This window comes from Nicotiana tabacum, chromosome 9 (assembly GCF_000715075.1).
Source record: "Nicotiana tabacum cultivar K326 chromosome 9, ASM71507v2, whole genome shotgun sequence".
Lineage (NCBI taxonomy): Eukaryota > Viridiplantae > Streptophyta > Magnoliopsida > Solanales > Solanaceae > Nicotiana > Nicotiana tabacum.
Window position 1 is genome coordinate 280,202 of NC_134088.1, and position 17,443 is coordinate 297,644.

The following is a 17,443-nucleotide window of genomic DNA, read 5'->3' on the forward strand; positions in this document are numbered from 1 at the left end:
CCATCCTAATTAATAACCGTACTATACTTGCAAGTTTTTTTTATCATCAATAATGGAGTAATGACAAGGAAGTCACCGATAAAGTTGATGTCATGTTACTAGAAAGTTATGAATTCGAGCCGTGAAAAGAGCCTTTTATAAGACTGCATGCAAGATTCTTATGATTCGGTCCTTTCTCGGATCCCATATATAACGAAAGTTTAATGCATCATATTTTTTTTTAATGGAGTTATGAATAAACCGAGCTATTTATTAATTTAACCATTTTATATTCACAAACTTACCCTTATCTACTCAGCCATTTTATATGCAAGCTGTACGTCGATCACTCTTTGTTCCTTTTTACCTACACATGGCATCCATTGAACCTCCTTTTCAGGACACAATTTTGTCTCTTCCATTTTCATTCCTCTATAAAAAGGCAATGCAATTCCATTTTTCATTCTCATTCCACTAATAACACTTAAACAGTTTCCAAATATATACTCTGAAAATGACTTCTTTGTCTTCCTTTAATATTAAACTTAGTTTGCTTGTAGTAATATTTATAAGTTGTTTGGTTGTTGAATATTCTGCTAGTGATCTTAATCAAGATTTTGGTATTACGTGGGGAAATGATAGGGGAAAAATACTAAATAATGGGGAGCTTCTTACTCTTACACTTGATAATACTTCTGGCTCTGGTTTTGAATCAAAGAAAGAATACTTGTTTGGTAAAATTGATATGCAAATCAAATTGGTCCCTGGGAATTCTGCTGGCACTGTCACTGCTTACTATGTAATTTTTTTTTTTTTTTTTTTTTTGCATTAGATTATTATTAAAATGAAGTCTTGGCGTAACCATGTGATAGGAGGTTAGGGTTTAACCCATGAAAATAGCCTCCTGCATTTTCTAAGGTTGCGTACAATAGATCCTTGTGGTGATCTGGTCTTTTTTTCAGATCCCGCGCATAGCAGAAGTTTAGTAAAGTTGTCGTCACATGATCAAGAGGTTACTGGTTCGATCCGTGAAAACAGCCTTCTGCAGAAATGCAGGGAAAGACTGCGTACAATAAACCCTTATGGTCCGATCTTTTTTCAGACCTCGCACTGCGAAAGCTTAGTGCACCAGACTCCCTTTTTTAACATTATTATTATAAATTATTTTTTCCCAAAAAAAAGGTTTTGATATTTTATTTGTTATTTTTTTGATATGTTTTTTTTTTTTTTTTGTGAATTTAGTTGTCATCACAAGGATCAAACCATGATGAGATAGACTTTGAGTTTCTTGGGAATTTGAGTGGAGAGCCATACACAGTGCATACAAATGTGTATACACAAGGCAAAGGTGAAAGAGAGCAGCAATTTCATTTGTGGTTTGATCCTACTGCAGATTTCCACACTTACTCTGTCCTTTGGAATCCACAAACGATTGTGTAAGTAGTCTAACTATTTTTTTTTTAAAGAAGTTACGTGTTTCTTTTACATCTAAATATGTGTTTGTGTACCACGAAAATAGTAACTAGGCCAAGAGTTTTTTCCCCTATAATATGTACTCTTTAACTTATCTATATTGACATTTCAAAAGATTAAATTCAGAACTCATTTAGTAACACCTTATCACCTTATGTCGGCAACAAACCTGGTGAGAATCCCACAAGTAGGGTCGGGATCGGGTCGGGATAGGATGTACGCGACCTTATCTCTCGGGATAGAATGTACGCGATCTTATCTCTACTTTTATTCCTACTTTTATGAAGGTAAAGAGATTGTTTTCGATAGACCCTAAGCACAATAAAATATAAAAAAGAAACAATAGCAACAAGTACCAACAACACGATATTGAATAAACGGAAGCGAAAGAGACAATAAAGTGGATAGGAGAAAGAAATAGAACAACATATAGTAAAAACTAAGCCTAAAAGAATGCAAGAGCAATACGAATATTACTGGTATGGAAAAGAAAAAACGCTCAGTAACTTACTAACCATCTACCTAATCGTCAACCTTTACGTCCTCCTATCAAGAGTCATGTCCTCGGTTAGCTGAAGTTGTATCTGCTATCATATAATTTAGAATATATACAGTTCAAATCCTGGCTCCTTGCTCCGACTAATATGGTAACGAACCTTATTTTTCGTATTATTATTCTTGTCTTTCAAGAACAGTTAACGGTAGTTATCTTTTTGATGATCTGATAATGCAAAAAATATTCTTAAATACTATAAGTATGTTGAATTTAAACTGCACATATTGACAATCTTTTTTTGTCTCCAAATTCAATTTTTTTTTCAGATTTTCAGTGGACAATGTCCCAATAAGAGAATTCAAGAATTTGGAAGATAAAGGTGTGGCATTTCCAAAATCCCAACCAATGAAGTTATACTCAAGTTTATGGGATGCTGATGAATGGGCCACAAGGGGTGGTTTAATCAAGACTGATTGGAGCAATGCCCCTTTCTCTGCCTCTTATAGAAATTTCAATGCTCATACTTGCACTAATAATTCTAATTCTTCTTGCTCAATTTTAGCAGCAAAATTGGATCCTGTGAGTCAAGAAAGATTAAGATGGGTGCAGCAAAAGTTTATGATATATAATTATTGTACTGATACTAAGAGATTTCCTCAGGGTTTTCCTCTAGAGTGTAGTACCACTTAATAATATGTAGTAACTTAATTATGAAAAAAATTAGAAATAAAATATGTAGAATATTTAGTCTATATTAATAGCCTCCTCTCTTTCTGTGGCTTTTATTTTATTTTATTTTCTCCTTAATTTATGTTGAGGCTTAGCTTTTGTAGCTAAGTGGTAAGGGAGGAATGTTGCAATTCTATGTTTGTTGTTATTGAAAGTATTTGTGTAAATAATATATGTAACGTGTTAGTATTGCTATATATGAAAATGTTCTCCGCATTGACTTATTTATTTTCCTTTTGTTTTTGATAAATCGGTTCGAATTTGTACCATTTTTATACTCTTTACTAATATTTGGATTAATATCATATAAGTATTTCGTTTAAAATTTTACTATGAATTAGAAATATAACAATGTTTTAAGAAGTAAAAATATTGAATACATATATTATTATTGGTTTTTATATTCTTTTTTCTAAAAAGTGTACTCCCTTCATTTTCATTAGAAAATGTGGACTTTTTGCCTTTTCCAGGTTTTTGATATTTTAAAATATATATTTTTAATTGAAATTTCATGATTTGTTAAGGTTTTCCCCGCATTAAAAATTAAAATGCTTTGACTTATTTTTACCATGTTATAAGTTTCAACTATTTAGAGTTTGCTTACACATGACTTAAACATGTCGTTTCATGTTAATATAAACTATGTAAGTTCCTTTATGGGTAAAGCTAGCTATTTGTATGATGGTTGTCCTTGAATTTGATCTCTGTACAAGTGAAAGAAAAAACAGATTATAATTCCGTCCAATTTTATATGGGATTCAACTGTGGGAATTCGAACATAAAATCTTCACGTATATTAAAATATAATTTACATATTTAAAAATTATATAAATAATATTATAAGTTACAATAATTAGTAACTCAAAATATTTAAAAGACATACGAAAAATTACGGTTAAAGAAAAATTATTTTCGCTCATTTCATATATTTCACGTCCCAAATTACCCCTTAGACGTAACTAACACCCAGCACACACCACCCGCCAGGCGAATAATATTTTCATATCTTATCTATTAATCTGCAACATTTGATCAATTAAACGAGCATCTAAATAATCTGATAATTAATTACGAATAATTAATATCTCGAAATATATTAGAAACTATAGCCCAAATCACACCCTAGACCATGGAGCATCTAAAAGAATTACAAAGGATATCATATGAACAAATGATAAAGACTCTTTTGATAGCCTCCATGAACAATGCGGCGACTCACTTCAATAACTGAATCCACTCTATCGAACTCATCAGCTACTAGCTCCATCTTCTTAATATCTGCATAGACATGCAGGTAAGGAGTGAGTTGTACGTAAATATAACATAGTAATTAAGATCCTCGACCAGCTACTCTAACTATCTTTGGAACAAGTGTTAGAAAATACAAACACACAACGAGCACATAAATAATATGCACATAAATTCTTTCACCATATAATTACTCAATAAGGTCAAAACAATTATTCAACAACAATATTATATATCTCAGCGCAATTTACACTAAGGACTTGTCATAAATGGCAGTGCAGAAAATTAACTAGATACCGCAAAGAGTCCATGACAGTATACACAATGCCCCAAATCTACCACGGTGGCATACACAACGCCCCAAATATATTACGGCAGCGAAAAAATAATTTCTAATGCCTCAACGCCATAGCACGAGGCTATGCCACATCACATCACACCACATATTACTTATTAAATTATTTTAGCTTTTTACAAAATAATATATATTTGTGGCTGGTCAAAGACCACCGATTCTGCTAAGCGCACGCTCGTTCCAACACATAGACCAGACAGACAAAATATACTTTCAAAACGAGTTTTTGGAAAAGCATATCAAAGCTAAAGTCTCACTTACCCCGAATTCATAATCCAAGCACCTTTTCAATAACTCAAAACTATACTCTCGAGTCTCTGGATCACCTCAAACTACACAAAAACGAGTTTAGATAGAGGCTTAGGGGTAACAGACATAATAAAATGAAATGAAGCTGCTATTGCAAAATATGTATGGAATGTTGCTCAAAAAACTGACAATCTATGGGTGAAATGGATCAACAATGTCTACTTAAAGGAGAAGGATTGGTGGCAGTACAAATGCCCCAATGATGCTTGCTGGTACTAGAAGAAAATATGCAGGAACAAAGAAATATTTGCTCCTGGATATAATCAGAATTTGTGGAGCAGTGCCAATGGACAGTACACAATTAAGGAGGGATATACATAAGGCTGTATTGTGGTCCGGTCCTGGGCCTAAATGGGCTAAACGGGTCGGGCCAAACGGTCCCGGACTTTGGCGGGCTGGGCTCTGGCGGTCCCGGACCAAACGATCCCGGGCTTAACAGTCTTGGAGGGTGGAACTGGCCCACTGTGGTCCTAAGCCCACATGGTCCCGAGCTAAATGGGCCGGGCCTAAACGAGCCTAAGTGTTCAAGGCTATTTTTTTTATCTAAGGCAATTTCTTGTAAATTATATATATATATATATATATATATATATATATATATATATATATACATATACATACATATTAGATAATTTACAAGAAATTGCCATATATAGTATATTGCCTTATATAAGATTTTTTGATTTTTTTTTATCTAATGCAGTTTCTTGTAAATATATTATATAATTGTGACTAAAATCTTCTAATTCAAATTTAAACACACAAAAAATTGCAAAGAAATATTCAAGGGAATGCCTTATAATTTTTATTATTACAACATTAACAAAAAATGGCAATATCTTTCTTAGTCTTCCTCCCCCCAATGGAACGAGCACAACAAGGTGCTAATACCACCATTAAAAGAAAAAAAAACTAATGAAGATGTGCCAAAATACAAGTTACATATTAGTCTATGTATTATCTCTAACAAATTTCATAAATCCTTCAAGGTTCGGAGGAATTTCCGTTAGTGGTGGTGGAAAAGAAGCTTGTTCATCATCGTTTACGGGTGAAGCAACATCCTCCGCAAGTTCCGCTAGCATTTCTTCATAAGCTTCGTCTATCTTCGGTTGTGATTCAACAAGTCCAAAATTTCTTCTTTCCGAACGGATCCAATCTCTAAAGAGTATTGATTTTTCCAAGTAACAACTAAACTTTCATATAAGTAATTCCATCTAGTCGGACAAGGTTTAGGAATCATTCTTTCTCTAAGGTCAAATTCATCACATTTTTTAAAATATTCTCCAAGTCTACTTCTACGGTTTGAATAAAAAAGCCAATTAAGAGCGATTTTAACCTTTTTTAATTTCAACATTTAATATTTTCATACCATCACCGACGATTAAATGGTAAATTTGACAAATACATCTAACATGGAAAATATTACTAAATGCAAGATTTAGTGTAGTTGTAAGCAAGCCTATAGCATTAGTGTTACTAGAAGCATTTTCCATTAAAACTGACATTATTTTATCTTTAATGCAAAAATATCTACAAATATCTGCAACTGTGTAAGCAATAAATTTACCTGTGTGACGTGAATTAATTATTCTATAAGCAATAATGCATTTTTGCATTTTCCATTCCTCATCAATTCAATAAGTGGTAACAGTAAGATAATCACAGTCATTATCACTTCTACCAATATCAATAGTAATAACAACGCGATAATTTATATGAGTAAATAAATAGCGCAAATATTATTCATATTCATGTTTATATTTATAAATATCGTTCTTTACGGTTACGCGAGACCATCCTTTATAAGTAGGATTAAAAACTCTTCTAATATAATGTACAAAGTGAGGGTTAGAAGGAAAATTATAGGGTAAGCACATAACAGTAACTATTTTGCCAATTCTTCACGATCTTTATTTGGATCGTAATATAACATGCCACCGGTAACAGTATTAATTCCCCGTTGAATTAGATTTGACCCGGTACTAGGGTTAACCTCAGTACCTACACTTGTCCCCTCTTGCGCAGCTTTCATTTGAAGATATCTAGCTTTATCTCTAGGGTGTGTCTTTATGTGTCTAGTCAAAGTACCTGTACCGCTATGGTCTCCAATATATTTATGAGCCATCAAAGACCCACAAGTTTTACACTTAGCCTTATTTTGATCTCTTAGTTGAGTAAAAAAAGTGCCAAACAAAATATGTTTCGGGCCATCTAGAAGGTTGTCTATTCAAAGTAGGGGGTAATATAGGAGGGTCAGGCGGGGCATCATTTGAATTATTATCAGTTGGGGTAACAATAGGACTAGTAGGTGTATCATCTAAATCCGGTTGCATTTCATCTAAACCATCATTTTCATCGATAGTTGGATTACCATAAAGAGCATTCATATATTCATTATTTAATTGTTGACCTGGTGCAATATCATGGCAAAATTGACTATCGGTAAATTGAAAATAAGGGTTATCACTATCAAAAATAATAGGTGGAGGAGTAACAGGTCTGCGTCGGGGAGCTGGGGGAGGAGTAGTAGCTTGGCCACTAGATTCACCAATTTTAGATTTTCCCTTACCCTTACCACCAAATATTTTTTTCAAAGAAAAGTCCATATTAATTATAATTATACAAACTAAAACAAACAAAACTATAATATTAAAACTTAAGAGTTGGAACGAGTTTACCGAATTGACGAACAACTTCTTGAAAATTGTATATCGTTGAAGAATTGAATACTTCAATTCACCAACTTCACAATTTTTCACAAATTGCAATAATAAAGTAAGGAATTATAGAAGAAAATTAGAGAGAGATTGATGATTTTGTGAGTAAAAATGAAAGAATGAGGGGGTATTTATAGTTGAGAATAGGAAAAAAAGTGTAATTATAAAAAGTTTGGGGTTAAAACAAAGTTTGGGGGCCAAATGGATATTTTTTATAAAGCCAAACGGCTAAATTACAGGCCAACAGCTAGTTTTTAAACTTCCAATCGTTGGCCAATTTTTTTAAAAAAAATAGTCGTTGGGGCTGTTAGGCCCTGTTGAACCGGCCCAGGCCCGCCAGCCGATCCCGGGCTAGTCTCAACATGGAGGACCAGCCTACAGTGGGCTCCTAGGACCGCATGGGACCGGATCGTTTGGACCAACTCGTTTAGCCCATGGTCTCGGGGTCCCGGGCCGGTCCCGGGCTTGGCCCGGACCACAATACAGCCTTAGATATACATGGAGAATTGGAGAAAAGGAAAAGTGGGTATAGAGAAGATGAGTATGGAACAATATGAACCTACCCAAGCATAGTTTTATTTGCTGACTCACTATGCATCAAAGACTGCTGACAAAAACCAGATCATATCGTATGTGCATTAGTCAAGAAGATAGGTGCCCAATATGTGGAACAGAAGAGGAGACTATCCAACATTTATTCTTTGAATGTGTATTCTCACAGTAGTGCTTAAGGAAGGTGTTAAACTGAATGAGCATAGGTATACAAAAGACAGAGATAACAGGGATATGAAAAAGAGTGATCAGACTAGTCAAAGGAAAGAAATGCAGGGAAGTTGCTACTGCTATATTGGCTGCCCTGATGTACTGAATATGGAATGCTAGGAACACTGCTGTATGGAACTTCAAACTATCCACCACTACCTACATACTAAGTCAGATTAAACAAGAATGCAGACTGAGGAAGCTCGCCTATTTGAAGAGCAAGACAAGTGTTCAAGAAAGAGAATGGATTGAGAAGATAATGCAGAAATATAAGATAAGATAGATAGAAAAAATAATGTTTTGATGACAAGGAGTACATAGCTAATGTATATGTATATAGAAAGAAATAGGAGAAAAGAGGAAAGTACTGAGGAAAAAAGCCTGTAATAGTTTCGAGGTGATGAAATAAAAAAAATTTCTTCACCAAAAAGAATGATCAAAAACCCTTAAGTGAATATCCATTTAATTTTTAGAGCAAGTCCAACTTGTAGTCAAAGGTTGACACAAAAAGTTAACATGTCGGAATTCTCATGCCATGACCACCAACGGATTCTTTTCCACGAGAGGATTCCAGAACACTACTTAAAATCAAATTTTGATAACGTTTGTCCTTTCATATTCATGAATTAGGTTGAAGAACTCCAGGGCTAGGCTTTCGCAAATTCTGAAAATTTCTCCATATTTCTATCATAAAATTCTTCCCATAATTACGTAATAAACTCAAATAAAAGTTTAGGATCATTATCTTGAAGATTTGAGCAGAAAATCCCTATTTTTCTCTTCTCTTTTTCTCCCTTTCTTTTCTTTTCTCCTACTACATTTTCTTTTTCTGCTTTTGCGTTTTGCTTCTGTTCCAACTTTCAACCAGCGTTTATGTTTTTTTCGCTTCTTTTTAAGTGTTTTTTTTTTGTCTTCTTCTTTTATATTAATTAATTTCTTTTTTTTGGTCAAATTACCAAATAACCCCTAAATTAAATTAGGGTTATTACAATATAATAATTTTGTCGCATAAAATAAGACAGAGTACCTATCACAATAACACAGACGAAGTCCGAATGAAACTTCATTTATTACAAAACTCAAAAAACTTACAAAGACAAGAAATATTGTATTTGCACTGCGATTGTCCTATTCATGTAGCATTACATCTTATTACATGATTCTATTTGTAATTTATTATCTCTGAAAATGAATTCCGTCAATTACAAGAGGAATTTGATAATTACCAAGACTAATATACAAAACAATTTTAACTAGTTGTGGAGTTGAAATTACATTCTAGAGGAAAACCTTGAGGAAACCTTTTAATATCAGTACAATAATTATAAACCATATAATTTTTCTGCACCCATTGTAACTTAGCTTGGCTTGTTGAATCAAGTTCTTGAAAAAACCATGGATTTGTGCTACTATTACATGATGATTTTCCAAATTCCCAAACACAAGCATTGGCTTTGAAATTTCTAAAAGAGGCTATAAATGGAGCATTGGACCAATCTGTTTTAATTAGGCCACCCCTAGTAGCCCAATCATCTGCATTCCATAGACTTGCATATACTCTCATTGGTTGCTTGTTTGGGTATGGTATTCCTCTTGACTTCATGTTCTTGAACACTCTTATAGGTGTGCCATCCACATAAAATCTACAAAATTGGTAAATCAAACATAAAAATATATGTATAAGTTTTTGTCAATTTGTAGAAGCAGAAATAAAATAATGTCATGTTCAACTATTAACCAAGACAATTTGTTTTGGGACTGAGGCATAGGAGCAATAGTTATGGTGGTTGTTGTTGTTGTTGTTGCTGTTACATATTCAAATATTAAGAATTAACAATAATTTATTAGATTTAGTGGGCGCTTGAACATAAGAATTGTGAAATTAAAAAAAAAAAAGAAAAAATATAAGTGAAAATGTATTTGAAAATCACAGATGTGTTTGGACATGAATACAATTTGAGTTGTTTCTGAATTTTTGTGAGTGATTTGAAGTGAAAATTTTGAAAAATAACTTTTTTGGAGTTTTTCAAATTTTTGAAAAATTTCGAAATTCAACTGCAAGTGTAATTTAAAATTTTCATGACCAAATACTGATTCTGAAAAAAATAAAAAATAAATCGGAAAAAATAAACTTTTTTATGGCCAAATGGGCCCTTAATTAAATTCTCGTGCGTCCTGATTCTAACTAGTTATATCAATATTATGAACATTATTCAGCTTATAGTTTGCTTAATATTCCAGTATATTGGTTATTTTTATAAGAAATGTCAAATAGAGCAAGTCAAAATAAAGATAAAGTTAAATTTATAGAACTTTAGGAGCAAAAACCAAGAGAGATATATAAGTTTGGATATATGACACCATTACTATTTGAGGAGTTAAGCTAATTTTTTTTAACTTTAATTTCTCTTTTTTTTTTTTAAAAAAAAAAATATACATTGATTACTAACTATCTTAGCAAATCTTACGTAATTTTTTCCATAGTTTTCAAATTGTGTAAATTTTATTTCAAAATAAAATAAAATTGAAGGAGCAGTAATGGTTCTAATGAATAATGATATATGGTTTGTATAGTAAAAGGATGCTGACCAAGAGGTTGTGAGTTCGAGTCTATCCAAGAGCAAGGTGGGAAGTTTTTGGAGGGAAGGATGCCGGAAACAGACTCTCTACCCCAGGGTAGGGGTAAGGTCTGCGTACACACTACCCTCCTCAGACCCCACTAAGTGAGATTATACTGGGTTGTTGTTGTTGGTTTGTATAGTAAAAGGATACCTACATAATTGTTTGTGGGTTCCAAAGAATGGAGTAGGTATGAAAACCAGCAGTTGGATCAAACCATAAGTAGAATTGCTGTTCTTTGTCACCTTTGCCTTGAGTGTAAACATTTGTATGAATAATATAAGGATCACCACTAAGATTGCCCAAGAATTCAAAATCTATCTCATCATGTGTTGCCCCTTGTGATGATAACTACATAGAAAATTAAAATAAAACAAGATCTTAGTAATCATATGATATAAAAATAAGAAAAAAAATTACCATATGATCATAATTATTGATGTAGATTAAATGACAACATCACCAATAACTATGAGATAAGGCATTCCGGTACACAAAACCTATTCATGCAGGGCCTATGGAAGGATCACACCCCAAGGGATATAATATGCATAGTCTATCATAATACAAGCATTAGTGTCTGCTTCCACGGCTCGAATCCGAGACCTATAGGTCATAACGGAGACAACTTTACCGTTGCACAGCCTGATACATAAAGACTCCCGCATTCATGCAGGGTCCGGGGAAGGGTTGCACCCCAAGAAGTAATGATGTAGACAATCTACCATAATACAAGCATTAGTGACTGCTTCCATGACTCGAACCCGAGACTTATAGGTCACAACGGAGACAACTTTACCGTTGCACAGCCTTGTACATAAAGACTCCCGCATTCAAGCAGGATCCGAGGAAGGGTCACACCCCAAGGGGTATGATGTAGACAGTCTACCCTAATGCAAACATTAGTGACTACTTTCACGACTCGAAAAATAATTTTACCGTTACTCCAACACGTCCCTCCCCTTCGAATAACTATGATATAACACTTACGTAATATGTAGTAACAGTGCCAGCTGAATTTCCACGTACGAGTTTCAACTGCATATCAATCCTTCCAAATAAATACTCTCTCTTGGATTGAATACCGGAACCAGAGGCTTTGTCAAGGGAGAGAGTAAGAAGTTTTCCATTGTTGAGAACCTTTGCCCTACCATCTCCCCATGTAACATCAAAATCTTGATTAAAGTTATTATAAGCCAAACTATGATATTGCAAAGAGCATAAGGCAAGAAAAACCAAATATTGAGCTAACAAAGAAGCCATTGGGTAATTGATTTGGTTTTTACAAGTCAAAGATGGATTGTAATTTGTAACCAAATGCTATATATAGAGGTGTTGGGTTAAGGAATGAAAGTTGGTGGGGTTAAAAGAAGGTTTCTAGAAATTGGAGGGCCATTTTGGTAATGGAGTAGGACAGCTGGCAAATAGTTTATTCCCACTATAACAGTGGGTGGGCCCCATTTCTATGACGTGGCTTAATTTGATAGTTTAGCCAGCCAATAAAATAGTTTGGTCATCATTAGACATCATCATAGAAACAAACTACAAATTCTTGTACTAGTGGACACGGTTTTAGACTTTTCTTGTGTCATATTGAGTGATAAATTTTAATTTTAAAAAGTCTAATTAACTATTTTTATATGAGATTTTTACCCTGTATAACCGCTCAATCAAAATAATTGTCAACAAATACATAATATGTATATACAATTATATTAGTGTATAACTTATATATATAATAAATACAAATACTTTTGACCGAACAATCAAAAGTGTAACTTTCCCTTTTAATTTTGTTTTGAGGTGCTTAAGTAGTTCATATATTTTGAAATTGAACTCAGGAAACCATATTCTTAAAACTTTTTTTATTACATAGGGATTCATACAATCAAAAGTTTATGTTTTGTCTAATTTTACATTAGGAAAGGAGATGGACATATTTCACCACTATTGCAATTCTCCTTTGACATCTACAAATGCTAGACTTTAATGTTTAACGTATGGGTAAACAACGTATATGTGTTAAGAAATTAATTAAATATGTACAAACATTAAATTCAGAACACATAAAATTATTGTCGATCTAAATTCAGAATCCATAAAGTTAAAATTTTGACTCCGTCCGTAGAAAAAGGAAAACTCTAGCAATTTCTATAGGTTCATATTGAAGTTGTATTCACCAATAAAATATTTCTTTTGCGTGTATTCTAGTACATTCCTCATTGGCTTTTCAACGTGTTACTTTCTAGTTGAAGAATCATAGGTAAGTGTTGTTTAGTATATTACTAGAAAAGACCTTTTCATTTGGTCAATCAACACAGCTGGAAACCAACAACTTGGTGAACTAATGTTACTAGTTTTGAATAGTACTAGCTTTATTTACATGGGGAAGGTTCATATAAAGAAGTGACAAAGATCAAATTTGGTCACATATAATATTCGTTAAGCTTTTGGTCTAATATTAATTTCATTATTAGCAAATAGTCTCGTTCTTTCGTTAATCCCTAACGGAGCCCAACATGGAGGTATTCTTAAATCATAGTCAGAAGTGAATGTGCAAATTTGGTGAAAATAGGATGGGTTAGCCAGCTTTGGAACTGGTAAATAAAAAATAACTAGTGTTTGTAAAGTTATTAAAAAATAGCTATTATTTTGCTGTAACATTAAAAGTTTCAGCATAATATACTGGAGATCGGTGCACCTGTTTATGAACTTCCAGCATATTATGTTGGAACTCCAACACACGAAAAGTTCCAGCATAATATACTGGAGATTAGAGCACATGTGTATGAACTTCCTGTAAGATTATTAAATCACAGCCATAGCAGAGATTAAGACACAATTGTAGAATCAATCTAAAGTCAGAGTTTAAGGAAGAGTGCCGTTAAACTCCATGGATACAACAGCGACAACAAACGGCGATTAAGCCTGAGACCAACTTTCACGATCCACTAGCTACTCGCTCTCACAGCCCGGAGAACTTGACTGATGGGACGTCTACCGTTACCACGTATTCAAGAGGCAGAATACGCTAGGGTTTTCTAATAGCTAGGGAAATGGGGGTTGACCTCTATTTATAAAGAGTGCCTACCCATCACAAGCCAATAGTTATTGGGCCTCACTTATCCAACACACGATATTTAATATTAGGCCTTTTATTTATCCACCACTTGGGCCACGTCACTATCCTTTCAGGCTATAACCAATTAACGTAAGTCCAAATTCCAACATTCTCCCACTTGGACGCCAACATTAATTGAGGACAAGAAAACAATTTTAAATATTTGAGTTTTTAAGAAAATCATTTTGAAAAAGGATTTTAGACTCTACGGTGGCCACACTACTCACATAGCCAATGATAGAATGACCTATATAACAATCCATTCAATCTTAATAGGAAAGATTAACAATGAATCGTAGCAGGCATCACACCATTTTAAGGTATGAATTCTATCTACGACCATATATGCTAGAATTTCCATCAACATGGATCAAACATATGTGCTAAGCATTTTATCTTTCTAATCAAGGTGAATATATTCACACCTCTTAAAAGAAATAATCCTCCAAGTGATATTATAACCATATCACCTCAGGAGCCTCCAAGTGACACAAAATCATATCACCTCAGGAGGATTCCCTTGTGTCTTACCCGGGATAATAAAGGCAACAAGCCGCAAGACTCAAAGATATCATGAGTTTATGCAATGTCCAATTGGAAATAAAAATAAATAAATTATCATGTTAGTCATAAGCATAAGAGATATCAAATAATACAAGCTTGCATAAAAATAGGATTTATTAAAGGCAATATCTCAGTCAGCAATTACAAAGTAACTCCACTGACTAAAGCGCATCAAAAGACTCTAAAATACCCATATTTTTAGCATGTTCATTAAACACTACAGGTCTAAGACGTTTAGTCAAAGGATCAGCCAACATAGATTTTGTGCTAATATGCTCAATACATAAATCACCTTCTTTTACCATGTCTCTAACCTTAAGAAACTTAAGGCTAACATGCTTAGAGCCTCTTGTTCTCTTGTTATTCTTGGAGAAGAACACAGCTGCACTGTTGTCACAGAAAATAGTCACCGGCTTAGATATAAAATCCATAATTTGCAATTTAGTAAGAAAATTCTTTATCGAGACAACATGTGAAGCAGTCTCAAAACAAGCAATAAACTCAACTTCCATTGTAGATGTAATAGTGATGCTTTGTTTTCACTTTTCCAAGAAATAGCACCTCCATCCAACATAAAAGTATATCCAGAAGTTGATTTCATAGTGTCTTGACAACCAGCAAAATCAGAATCTGAATATACTAGAAGATCCAGGTAATCAACCCTTTTGTACACAAGCATGAAGTCTTTGGTGCATTGTAGATATCTCATCACTTTCTTTGCAGCCACCCAATGTGCCCACCCAGGATTAGAAGAAAATCTTCCCAACATGTTAACAACAAATGCAATATCAGGCCTTGTACAAACCTGTATGTACATCAAACAACCAACAACACTTGCATATGGAACATCTTTCATTGTTCTCATTTCAACTTCATTTTTCGAACATTGATCTTTACTAAGTTTATCCCCTTTTACAACAGGTGCAACACCAGGTCTACAGTCTTTCATATTGAAAGTTTTAAGAACACTCTCAATATAGGAACGTTGTGATAAACCCAATAAACCACGTGACCTATCTCTTTTAATTTCTATCCCAAGAACAAAAGAGGCTTCACCAAGATCTTTCATATCAAAAGACCTAGACAAAAATTGTTTGGTCTCATTCAACAAGCCCAAATCATATGTGGCAAGCAGAATGTCATCAACATAGAGAACCATGATAATGAAATTACCATTAGCTATTTTAAGATATACACATTCATCAAGCTTATTCTCCACAATTCAAAATTTTGTAATAATTTCATCAAATTTCAAGTAGCACTGCCTGGAGGCTTGTTTAATCCCATATATGGATTTGTTAAGCTTGCACACTAGATATTTTTTACCAGTCTCTTTAAACCCTTCAGGTTGAACCATGTAAACTTTTTCAAGTAGACTCATATTCCGGAAAGCAGTTTTAACATCCATCTGGTGCAATTCTAAATCAAAATGAGCCACAAGAGCCATCACAATTCTAAATGCATCCTTGGATGAAATAGGAAAAAATGTTTCTTTATAATCAATACCTTCTTTCTGAGTGTAACCCTTAGCAACCAACCTTGCTTTATAACGGTCTATGTTTCCCTTAGAGTCTCTTTTAGTTTTAAACACCCATTTGTAACCAATAGGTCTAAAACCTTCAGGCAGTTCAACTAATTCCCACACTCCATTGTGTTCCATGGAGCGCATTTCATCTTTCATTGCCTCACGCCATTTATCAACAAATGGAGAGGAAATAGCTTGAGCATATGATAAAGGATCAGTTAGCTCTCCAGTATCACTAAGATTTTCAGTCACATACACGATAAAATCATCAGAGATGGCAGACCTTCTTTCTCTTTGTGACCTGCGGAATGGTTCATTGTGTACATTTTGTTCAGGAACTATGGGATCTACGTCGTTATTCCCTTAATTCTCCCTATCATGAATAGGTTGGTTTACCACCTTTTCATGTATAACAGGTACAAGGACAATGACTTCCTTCTCTTTCAATATAATTTCCTTACCACATGAACAATCACAATCACAAACATCATGCTCAAGAAATTTTGCATTAATAGACTTAACGATTCCAGTGCCACGCCCAGGACAGAAAAACATAAAACCTTTAGAGTGATCAGAATAGCCTATAAAGAAAGAACTGGTAGTTCTAGGATCAGTTTTCTTTTCTATGGGTGAATAAATACGAACTGCAGCTGGACATCCCCAAATGTGAAAATGGTTCAAGCCAGGTTTTCGGGTTGTCCATAGTTCAAAGGGAGTTTTCAAGAAGTTTTTGTAAGAACTCTATTCAGGATATAGCTAGCTGTTTTTAAGGCTTCACCCCAAAGAGACTCAGGTAGGCTAGTCCTTGACATCATACTTCTCACCATTTCCATGAGAGTACGATTCCGTCTTTCAGCCACACCATTGTAAGCACGTGATTTTTGCCCTATATGAGAATTACTCCGAAAAAATTCAAAAATAAAATGATTTTTCTTTGGTGTGCAATTTTGTGATATTTTGAATAATTATTTGCATTTGTCTGTGCATGTTTATTTGCTAAATTAATAAAAAATACAAAAATATGTCGCATTTTGCATGTAGGATTTAATTCTACAATTGTTAGTAATTGAATTTGTTTTACAAAAATTAAAAATTACAAAAATAGGCATCGTTTGCATTTTTAGCATTTAATGTCCAAATATACAATTTTATGCTTAATTAATACTTAATTGTGCGTTAATTGTTATTGGGAGTTAATTTGCGCTTTTATAACTTAATTTAGTTCTTAATAATAGTTTAAGTATTTTTATAATTTAGTTTTAGAGAAATAAAAGAAGAAAAGAGAGCGAAAATATAAAGAAAGTCGGAATTGGGCCTCTTCTTCGATTTCAAGCCACAGGCCCAAAAAATGGCCCAATCTTCCCTACGACCCAGTCCATTTCGAACTGGGTCGACCCAGTCCATAACCCAAAAGACCCAATACCCCTATCTTGCATTTCAAAGACACAAAACAAAACAAAAAAATAAAAGGAAAACCCTAAAAGAGACCAAAACTCATCCGCCCCCCCCTCTCCTATCTTCTTCTTCTTCCTCAAGCTCACCTCCC

The 17,443-nt window shown here is 33.8% G+C and overlaps 2 protein-coding genes across 2 annotated transcripts; one reads left to right on the plus strand and one right to left on the minus strand.

Moving 5' to 3' along the window:
- The first annotated feature begins 429 nt into the window (after positions 1–429).
- On the plus strand, positions 430–2,874 carry LOC107803964 (putative xyloglucan endotransglucosylase/hydrolase protein 25). Its single transcript, XM_016627766.2, has 3 exons — positions 430–778; positions 1,222–1,415; positions 2,275–2,874. Exons 1-3 carry the CDS (start codon positions 494–496, stop codon positions 2,636–2,638), a joined length of 843 nt encoding a protein of 280 aa, XP_016483252.1. The 5' UTR covers positions 430–493; the 3' UTR covers positions 2,639–2,874.
- Positions 2,875–9,224: 6,350 nt separating this feature from the next.
- LOC107803969 (xyloglucan endotransglucosylase/hydrolase protein 24-like) lies at positions 9,225–11,984 on the minus strand. The gene is given in 3 exon segments (NM_001325746.1): positions 9,225–9,711; positions 10,845–11,038; positions 11,678–11,984. Coding segments are annotated over 3 exon segments (861 nt in total). The 5' UTR covers positions 11,951–11,984; the 3' UTR covers positions 9,225–9,317.
- Between the last annotated feature and the right edge of the window lie 5,459 nt (positions 11,985–17,443).

Bases quoted from the DNA above. Each gene is read 5' to 3' on its own strand.
- LOC107803964 (XM_016627766.2), top strand. From the start codon at position 494: ATGACTTCTTTGTCTTCCTTTAATATTAAACTTAGTTTGCTTGTAGTA. The intron at 779-1,221 runs GTAATTTTTTTT...TTGTGAATTTAG, and splicing joins GCACTGTCACTGCTTACTAT to TTGTCATCACAAGGATCAAA. The intron at 1,416-2,274 runs GTAAGTAGTCTA...TTTTTTTTTCAG, and splicing joins TGGAATCCACAAACGATTGT to ATTTTCAGTGGACAATGTCC.